General features: G+C 43.5%; 1 protein-coding gene across 2 annotated transcripts in view; it reads left to right on the top strand.

Annotated features, from left to right (window-relative positions):
- SOS1 (SOS Ras/Rac guanine nucleotide exchange factor 1) overlaps positions 1–10912 on the top strand; it is a 140366-nt gene that overhangs the window by 63380 nt on the left and 66074 nt on the right. For both annotated transcript variants that reach the window (XM_085887624.1, XM_085887623.1), the window contains one exon: positions 1–53. This exon is cut by the window's left edge and continues 112 nt beyond it. In XM_085887624.1, the coding sequence (XP_085743750.1) occupies positions 1–53 (53 nt within the window). The remainder of the gene's footprint in view (positions 54–10912) is intronic.

The following is a 10912-nucleotide window of genomic DNA, read 5'->3' as shown; positions in this document are numbered from 1 at the left end:
GCAATGAGGAGATCAAGCAGCAAGACATCAAGGTTGCCATGTGTGCTGACAAGGTGTGCTGAGCGATGTGTGGCATGTTTAAACTATAAATTTGAAGGTTCGAGAAAATGTTCCAAATGGTGAGACTGCGGTATTTTAAAAAAAAATCCTTTGATAAGCATTTGTGGCAATCAAAATCGTTAACTTCTTATGATAAAATTAGCAGGACTTTGCATAAGTAGTGGATAGTGGGTAGAACCATAAATGTGACCACTTTCAAAGTCCCAAGACTGTGAACGAAAGCTGGAGTCAAAGTTAAACTGAGATACAGTGTAATAAAACATGGTTCGAAGTAAACCCTGGAGGCAAACAGTATTCTCATGTACCATGCTCTATACAGAGCATCGGTTCTTCCGAAACAGTTTCTTGGTTGGGGTTGGAACTCGTAGGGCATTACCTGACACGTTTGCTTTTTACCTCTGCCACCAAAGGTGAAAGAGGTTATGTTTTTACATCTCTATCTCTCTCTCTCTCTCTCTCTCTCTCTCTCTCTCTCTCTCTCTCTCTCTCTCTCTCTCTCTCTCTCTCTCTCTCTCTCTCTCTCTCTCTCTCTCTCTCTCTCTCTCTCTCTCTCTCTCTCTTTCTCTCTCTGTCTCTCTCTCATTCTCTCTCTCTCTCTCTCTCTCTCTCTCTCTCTCTCTCTCTCTCTCTCTCTCTCTCAATCTCTCTCTCAATCTCTCTCTCAATCTCTCTCTCAATCTCTCTCTCAATCTCTCTCTCAATCTATCTATCAATCTATCTATCAATCTATCTATCTATCTATCTCTCTCTCTCAATCTATCTATCTATCTATCTATCTCTCTCTGTTTGTTTGTCTGTGTGCAGGATGTCTCAAAAAATTGTGTGCGGATTCAGATGAAATTTTGTGGACATGTTGGGTGTGTGACAAGGAAGAATTGATTCAGTTTAGGTGAAGATCCAATTCTGGATCCGGATCTGATAATTATTTTAAGTGATTCTTCACCATTGAGAGATAGTGTTACGAATCTGGAAGCCATGAGCACTCAACATACAGGTCCTATAGAAAAGTTATATCGGTAAGTATGTGTTGTTTAGTTAGGGTCCCCGTCCCTCGTTTAATGGGTAAATAAATGTACATGCGCTGTGAGTTCCTTTGATAGTCAGGGTTTTCTTTTATTTTTACAACAACGCCAGCATCACCCTCACCTTCATCTCTCTGGCCGACGCCATGGTGGGTGGAGTTCAAGGAGGAGCCTCGCGGCGGCCCTCGACCAATCAGCATGCTACGAGTGAGGTGGCCGCCGCTCAGCCAATCAGACCCCGCGACGGTGAGAAAGGCGGTCCGTGTGACGTCACCATGCCCCCGGGCCAATCGTCGGATTTTCCGCTCGTTTTGGAAAATGACAAGGCGACAAGCGATTCTGCACGCCAAAACCGTCCAGTGAGGGAGAGCGGGGAGGGCGGAGGCATCCCCTCCCCCCCTCGAGAAGGGTGAATAAGGTTGCGGAGCGATCGGACCGGGGAGGGGAGAGTTTTTGAGATAGTTGATGACCATCGAGCAGGCAAGGTTGTGGTCAATCTGACGGCCAGGTTGAACAAGTGTGGAGTTATCAGCCCTCGCTTTGACGTTCAAATCAAAGACTTGGAGAAGTGGCAGAGAAACCTCCTGCCTTCTGGACAGTTTGGGATACAGAGGAGAGTTTTGGTTGCCGGGACGAACGCTGAAGGGAGCTCTGGATTCTATCATCGCATCTCGACGCTGGCCTGGTTCACCCGTGTCAGCCGAACCACACGAGGTGGACAGGTCCGTGTGTGTGTGTGTGTGTGTCGGTGGGCCAGTCTGTAAGTCGGAATTGCTTTAGTGCTCTTTGCTGTACATATTTGCATCTCTATAGTCGGATAACTCTGCTTCTTGCGTGCTCCCCCCCTTTCCCCCCTTTCCCCCATTATAAATAAATACATTTGTTAAATGTATCAGCTCGTTTCTGTGTTTCTTCCATTGTCTTAGCATGGCGCGTGTTGGTGAATTACAAAGGCTGTTGCCGCTGTAAATGTACATTTGGACCGACGGGACTTCGGCAACCATCCACTCGGGTTGCGTTTGGGTCGGGCACGCTAACGGCTCGACTCGTACGAGTGCCGTCGATGGTGTGAATACTCGGTAACTCACCACGTGGATCTCTAGGTATTTTGAGGATTGGCAAATAACCCTGTACCACGTGGTGGAATTATTGACGATTCACGGTCCGGTAAGGGAGCCGTACCCTCGGAGTTTTCCGAAAGGTATGATCTATATTCCGGGTGTTCGGTAGATTCGACCCGACTGCCCCACCTAGCGGTCGTGCTCACAGCCGATACCCGGCTCCGCAACAATAGTGCCAAAAACGATATATAGCATGATATTTCAAAAATGTATTGGGCCCGATATGTTCTCATGGATCAGGCATTGCGTGGCTGAGGTATGCGCGCTACCGAGTGCTCTTCTATTTTTAACTGCAACACCTCAAAAAATTATTGGAATTAAAAACCACGTTCAGTTCTTTTTTACTTAAAATCAAGAACATCACATTACATCAAAAAAGAATTTTTTTCAGATATTGTGGACCTTTCAGCTAACTTGCCAGGCCAAGCAAGGTCATTCCTTTTTATTTTTTTCTTCCAACCCAACCAAACACTCATTTTGGGCATGATAGGAGCAACCCGACTCAGTCACTTATTCGTGGGATTGGGGTTTTATATTCGTGGAATTCTCTTTTGAATTAAACACTTAGTGCTCATCTAATCTTTAATTATTTTTGTCTTCACATTCAAAATGTTGGACAAAGTTCAGGTAAATGTCGACAAAGGTTTACTCAAGTCAAAAAGTTTCCCAAACACCAACGCTCCTCATCTCTAACACGGCACTAATTTTTTTTTTTTATCAATGCATCGAGATTCTGCCTCGACTTCAACGATTGACATTCTATAAGTGGGGAGTAATTAGCTCATTGTGTCATTAAGCAGCAGCATCGTTTTGGTGGAATGGCATTCTTTTTGGCCGAAGAACTCCCTTTGTTGTCAGAGGGAAGCTATGACTTGTGTCAGATACAGGGATGACATATTTGTACCTGTCGTCTTGGCTCGAGCTCAACAGCAAGTTCTGTACTTCATCTTTATCAATGACATATCCTATCCATACTGTGCACATGTTATTGTAAACGCTGCACTTGGGACCACAACATCACTCGCATGGATCCGCCTGTGCTATCTTATCTCCGATTGAACATGCTTAAGACATATCCATGGGTGTGTTTGTGTGTTCACCAAGTCTGCCTACAATCTCCTGCTCAACTGGAAGTAGCCCTAATCGAAGATGTAGCACAACATCTCATAGCTGGATAGTATTATTTGATCGATGATGAGACGTGTACGAGCTTATATTTTGGTCAATGGTGGTGACATTATTAAAGCTAATTCTGCCAATGTAAACATACATCTTAGTGGGGCAACTTAGCATAACAATTGTGCATTTTGTGAGGAAAGCACCAAATTTGGCACACCAGTAGCCCATCATATTATGAACAGATTTGGATATTGGGCCATCTCAAATTCAGCCGCTGATGGCTATTTTCCACTGCCATCAAAAATTTTGAGATGGCCCAATATCCAAATCTGTTCATAATATGATAGGCTACTCATGTGCCAAATTTGGTGCTTTCCTCACAAAATGCGCAATTGTTATGCTATATTTAGCTAAGTTGCCCCACTATCTGGGATCATGTGTAGACTGGCATCTTTTTCAGATGGCCATGTTGTTTTCACAGAACAACTTAACTTTGGCTTTCACTGACATTATATTTGGTTTATGGAGTACAGTGTACAGATAAATTGGCTGGTCCTCTTCAACCAGAACACAAACATGTATAAACAAACCATAAACACAATTCAACCCTCAAAACTTCTGTTGCTTAACGTTTTTTTGATGAGTATATATCAAGATATAGTATTGTTACGAATTTAGAATTCGATTGCACACAACATACAGGTTCCTTTAGTCAGCTATGTCGATAAGTGCTTGTTCCCGAGATAGCTCACCTTCCACTGTTTAAATGTTTAGAAATCGATTTAGATGCCCTGCAGATCGATTTAATCGTTAGGGAGCGAACAATGGAGATGTCCCTCCCCCTCTTCTGCGAAGAGGAAGAAGAGCCCTTCCGTCCCGTGACTCATGGCGTCAACAACTCCCTCCCACCCGTGGTTGAGCGGGGGATGGATCACGAGGGCATGAGTCATGCCGGGCGCGGGGGAGGGGCGGAGAAGGATAAAGAGGAGATTTTTTTTTTGTTCGGGTTCGTGTGGTTGTTCAGCAGGCCGTCGCGTCCTGCGTGGTTCAGTAGAGCTTCGGTTTCTGCTTGGCTCGTTGTTCAGTAGAGCTTCGATTTCTTGGGGGTGGTTGTTCAGCAGGCCGTCGGGTCCTGTTTGGCTTGGTTTAGGGTTGAGGCTTTCGTAAGCTTTTTGCTTCTGTGGAGGAGTCGTTCAGCAGGCCGTCGGATCCTGTTTGGCTTGGGTTAGTGGAGTAGAGTGGTGGTCGTTCAGCAGGCCATCGGGTCCTGCTTGGCTTGGTTTAGGGTTGAGACCGTCGGAAGCTTTTTGCTTCTGCAGAGGAGTTGTTCAGCAAAGCTTCGGGTCCTGCTTGGCTCGGTAGGCTTTTTGGAGAGTTGCTTTGTTTGGAAGATAGTTGAGCCGGTTGCTCGGCTCGAGCTGCGAATGGTGGCTTCTTCTTCTTCTTCTTGGTTCGTGGAGCTCTTTGTTCTCCGTTTGGTTCCCGGCTTGGTGCGACTCATCGACTTCTTCTTGGAGGTGGTTCCTCAGGGAAGCGACGCATCGACAGGAAGGATCGACACCTCGTCTCACCAGCACGTGTTGAGAAGCGCGGGAGGTTTCGCGGGAGCTCGGGAAGGATCGCGGCTCACGGCGATTGGATGTCGCTCGCACGCCGGCGGGTGAGAATTCACAACAGTATTATACATCAAGGCCTTGTTCAAGGTTGCTCCACTTGTGTTGCTGGTTTGTGAGTTCCTCCCACCAGCTCAACAAAGTTAAGTTTCCGGGAACACATAAGTTTTGTTCTACTGTTTTATTTGCTTTCCAATGTTGCACTGGTTGTGTTTTCATCAATTTTTTTTGTTCCATACCGTGCCTTGTTGTGTTGAATTGTCTAATTCGTGGTTTTGGTAAAGTCCAGCCTCCTCGGGTAGGGCTGAGCTTGTCGGGTTGTTGCTTCTGCCTTAGTTTTTGACCAAACGTGCTTCATTTTCGTTCCTTTTATCACAGGTATTATTTCTTCTGATTCTTCAGCTTGATCTTTTTGCCCATCCACACTTTAAAAAGCATACAAAAACTGGAAGGGCACTCAGTTGAGCGTAACCTCTGCCACGGAATGCCTGATGCAGTGGAACATATCGAGCCGAATAACTTTTTGAAATATCATGCTAAATATTTTTTGGCCCGATCTTTCAATGGTGAAGAAGCACTTTGAAAATTAAATAACTCTCTTCTCCAGATCCGGTTTCGAATCTTCACCAAAATCGAATCAATTCGTCCTTGTCACACATCTGACCTGTCCACGAATCCATCCACAACTTTTTGTGATATATATCTTCTTCCTCTTTCGGCTTGCTCCCGTTAGGGGTCGCCACAGCGGATCAACCGTCTCCATATCAGTTTAGCCCTATCTCTCAATAGTGAAAAATCACTTTAAAATTATTCGCATCCAGATTCGGATATTCACCAAAATTGAATCAATTCTCCCTTGTCACACCCAACGTGTCCACCAAGTTTCGTTCAAATCCGTCCACAACTTTTTGAGATATTGTGCTATTTATCGTTTTTGGCCCTATCATTGGTGAAGAATCATTAAAAAAATTCTAGTATTCGGATTCGGATCTGAATCCTCACCAAAATCTAATCAGTTCGTCCTTATCACACAACGAACCTGTCCACAAAATTTCATCCTGATCCATACACTACTTTTTGAGATATCCTGCACACAAACATATGGAAAGGGGTGAAAAACATTAGCTCCTTCCACCTTTGGTGGTGGAGGTAATAAAAATAACAACAGAAAACAGAAAACTCAATCTGTCGTGTACAGTTACTCCTTCATTCCCTATCCCTTCTCCTTTTCAATATCCCCAACGTGAATCTTCATCGAGTGAAACGTTTCTTTCTTCAAAAGTTCTTGATAACAAAAAAAACCTAAAAAATAGCATATTTTAAAATGCCTTACTACTCCATCAGGAACAACCCACTCATCATTCTTTTTCATCAAAATCTCTTCATCCTCGTTTTTTACAAAGCTTATTTCCCAAAATCTTTTCACTCCTAAATGCTTTGATCATCCAGCCTCTTCTCGAACCTCCAGCCCCATTTTCCTCCGTGCCTTCAACAGAAAACATTAGTACCACCCTACCCATGAAGTCTGTCACCGTATATCCAGATTAGGAATCCTGAGAATTCCCCTTGTCCTTCCCCTCTCAGCCTCTCCCTCGTCCTGCTCTCTCTCAGCTTTTTCCTCACATACTGCTCCCCCTCATCTTCCCCCATGTTCTTCTCCCTCTCAGATTCCTCTCATTCTGCTTGCTCTCGGCATCTCCATGCCCCGTTCCTTCCCTGTTTCTCCCGCACCCATCCCCTTCCCGGCTTTACCCTCGCACTGCACCCTCCTGGCTTTGCCCTCGCACTGCACCCTCCCAGCTTTGCCCCCGCACCGCACCCTCCCGGCTTTGCCCCCGCACCGCACCCTCCCGGCTTTGCCCCCGCACCCTCCCGGCTTTTCCCCCGCATCACACCTTCACCGCTGTGCCCCCGCCATGCTCCCTCTCCTTGCTCCTTTCCACATTCCTGCAACCTACCAGCATCTCCTCCTCCCCTGTCCTTGACTGTGTGGACCTCAAACATCCAAAGCTTCCTCTCCAACCTGACGGATCTCTCAGTCTAGGCCACTGCCGATAAACCGGACATCATCTCTTTATATTAACAGAATTCTTCCTCCTCAGGATGTCCATGACCCCTTTGTGTCTCTCCCTGTCTATTATCTCCTCTGGGTTGATTGACCTGAACCCATTCCTGGCTATGGAGTTGCACTGTACATCAAGAACTTCTGAGAGTGAAGTGATTCTTCACCGTTGAGAGATTGGGCCAAAAAACGATATATAGCACAATATCGCAAAAAGTTGTGGATGGATTCAGATAGAACTTTGTGGACATGTTGGGTTTGTGACAAGGAAGAAGTGAATCAATTTTGGTGAAGATCTGAATCCGGATCCGGATCTGATAATTTTGTAAGTGATTCTTCACCATTGAGAGATAGTGCTAAACCGATAAATAGCACAATATCTCCAAAAGTTGTCGACTGATTCGGATAAAACGTGGTGGACAGGTGGGGTGTGTGGCAAGGACGAATTTATTTGATTTTGGTGAAGATCCGCATCCAGATCTGGATATGATAATTATTTACTCTTTTTTTAAGTGATTCTTCACCATTGAGAGATAGGGCCAAAAACAATATAGTACATACTGTATAGCACGATATTTCAAAAAAGTATTGGACCTGATATGTTCTCGTGGATCAGGCATTACGTGGTGGAGGTATGCGCTCTACTGAGTGCCCTTCGAGTTCTGTTTATTTCTCATCTGTTCTGTGTTCTAGCTCTTCCTTCCACCAGGCTTGACTCTGGAAACAAAAAACAAAAACAGTTCATCGAACACCTCACCCCATGCAGTCTTGAGGAATAAGTAAGTGGGAAGAGAGCCAACACTGAGAGGAGGAGGAGGAGGAGGAGGGGGAGATTGGGACCATAGTCTGTGTAGAGCGTTGGTGCTGCTTAAGCAGTCTCCTTGGCTATTGGGCGCAATCCTGGATGGGTCACCACTCCGACACAGTGTACCAGCAAGCTGGCATTCATTTTGCCGACCTCGGAAAGATGACAGGCCGAGTTAACCTCACCTGGTATTAATTCAACAGCTGAGTGGGATTTGAACTCGGGACCCTTGGATCCAAAGCCCACCACCCAAACCATTGAGCCAACACCAGGTATACACTGAGCGTGCGAGCAGAAATTTGATTTGTTGAGATGGCATAAAATGGCATAATATTTTGTCCAAGTACTGCGAAACGGAAGTCTTTTGAAAGTGTCAAAAAGGCGATATTTGTTCTGCATTGTTCAAGTATAATTCAATTCAAATAAGATAAAGATTTTAAAGACTACAATATATATATATATATATATATATATATATATATATATATATATATATATATATATATATATATATATATATATATATATATATATATATGTATCAGAAATTTACCGCTGTTGATGCAGTGTCATTATACCACCTTATTTAACACTTTAGAGTAGTTCTTCATGCCTGTTGTTTGTGTCCTTTACGAGGTCCTTAAAAACAGTACATGTTCTGTTTGGAATGAGTTTCAATTTTGTTTGACTGCCAGACAGGCATACAGACTAAAAAAAATTACCTTGCTCTTCTGTGCGCATGTGTGATCGGGACAAAATTCTGTATAATTTGCCCCATTCAGAACCAAACTAATGCTAAACTGCAGGTTCATGTCCCGATGACTGTCTGGGGGACAACTGGGAGACGGACGGTCCTCCTCCCATCAAACGGGCCCTCGGTCCAATGGTGAGTGAGAGGTGAGGGGCACGATGCATCATGGGTGACGCATGGGTCTCATGCAATATAGGTGGGTGCACAGGTGGAAGTACTGTGGAAGCTTGGAATCAGCTTGAGGGAGAGCTGCCAATCTTGCCCATGTTGCTGTGACTGATCTACACCCCACCCAAGCCAAAGAGATGATTTGACTGCACCAGAGCTTTGCCTTCTCCTCTCCTACCGGCCAATAAGCCAGGCGGAACTGTGTCGCGATCTCCACTGCTCGTCTCTGCTGTTTTTGGCCAGAGAATACTTCATGTCGCCTAATTCCCACTATTGTCCATCTATTATAGTGTGTCTGCCTGGCCCAGTTAAGTTAAATAATATTGGAATCGGGTCAGCTCGCTGACCTAATATAACCGTTTGATGTCCTCAGATCCGTCTGTCTGTCTATCCATCCATCTGTTAACAATTTTTATTTTTCTATCTCCTCTTGGACGTCTCGGCCGATTGAGTTCTAACTTGACACGATGGTAATACTTGTTGCTTTCTACAGATTGTCTGAGCCCTTTTTCGCATTTTCGCCTCGGGGTCAAGGTTACAGGGTCATCAAGTGCAAAATGACCGATTGGTCAAATGGCCTATAAGGAAGCAGCGGACGGCAATCATGCATTCGAAGCCGGGGGCCAGTGGGACCTACCTTGCACCCCCCCGCGACAATTTTTCACTGATACCACAGTGTTCATATATATCCCAAGTATCAGAAAAAAGATGTTCCCGAAAAATAACTCATTTGTACCATGCTTTATTAAGCTGTTTCCATGGCAACCAATCAAAAATAGACGAATATCACAAAGATCGGAAAAATGTCAATATCTCTGTCAAATATAAACATAAAATCACAAAATTGGTGTCAAATTAAAGCTTATACAATTACGTATTAAAATAGATTTTGTTTATGCCAATTAGCTTGTTTGCATATTAATTAAATTTGACTTAAAGACAATAATTCCCACAAAAATGCAAGAATTTCCTTTTTCTTTCCTTGTAATTACCACACATGTCAGTTTTTTGTTAAAAAAAACATTTCTTAAGTGTTGCCAGATACAAGCCAGGTTGGCAAAAAATATATTAAAATTTTGGATTTTTTTTAAGTAGGCTAATTAGCATAAAATACAAAGCACAATGAATTGTTCGAAAATCATGCGAAATCAGATTAATCAATAGAATTAATTGCCTGTGCCTGATATAATACATAACTGCGACTTATGATGTCTGTTGGTGTTTAAGGGAAACATAACTATTTTCTGTTTGAGTAAAAGTAGTGGAAATAATTTTAAATGCATTGATATGCTAATTAGGATCTGCCATTATGGAAATTCTCATTTTCGTAAATATCTCAACTTCTGGTACATGGAAATTTGTAAATGAGGAATCTACACATATGTTTGGAGGGTCAAGGACTAAAGTGAACATATTTCCTTTGTTGTCAGAGATGTAGAATAATGTTTGGATAGCTTAATTACATGCAAAAATCATAGAACCATGAATTTCCTATACATCTTTATTCCCTATGAACAGAATGCACGAAGCGATGTGTCCTCCGTTTTGAGTTTCACGTAAGCATCATGACTACATATTTTGATAAGATTGGGTCTTGAAGTTAAATCAAATATTTTAAAATGCAGTGGTATATAAATAAGGTGAGTGGATGTTATTATATCATAATGTATCTCAACCAGAGGCTGGAAATAGCGACCATCCTGTAGGCACAAAAGATAAACTGATGTGTAATTAGTTGCGGCTAAAGGAGAGCATATACAGCAAAAATGTATTCATATGATCTATCTGAGTGCAGTAATTGAAGATCTCACACTTTGAATGCATTCGCATATAAAAACATTAATCTAATAATATTGTTACGTCTGGGGGGAGGGGGTATGCATTCAAAGGGTAATTAGGATGTTTAATTAGGTATGCCATGCTGTTCGAGTTGTACCAGGATCTCGATGTAATAAGTAGCAATTCGGTGGTGATAAGTTGTTTAGTAAATGTCCATTTCTTTAAGGGGGAAATGATAATTGTCATGTAATTAGATAGGGAGACGGGTTAGGGTAAGTGTTTATGCGTATCCCCTTTTAGTATTCCCTGTAGGCTTGCCGTGACGTAACAGGACGGTGCTGCGGATGGCTCCGCCCCTTGATCACGATTGGCGGAAGGCGACAGGAGACGGCCAATAAAAGGGCTCCATTGG

Source organism: Eptatretus burgeri, chromosome 7 (genome assembly GCF_056783735.1).
Source record: "Eptatretus burgeri isolate ZD-2024b chromosome 7, Ebu_testis_v1, whole genome shotgun sequence".
NCBI classification, from domain to species: Eukaryota; Metazoa; Chordata; class Myxini; order Myxiniformes; family Myxinidae; genus Eptatretus; species Eptatretus burgeri.
Note: the sequence above shows the minus strand (reverse complement) of the source record. Positions and strands in the feature narration are given on the sequence as shown.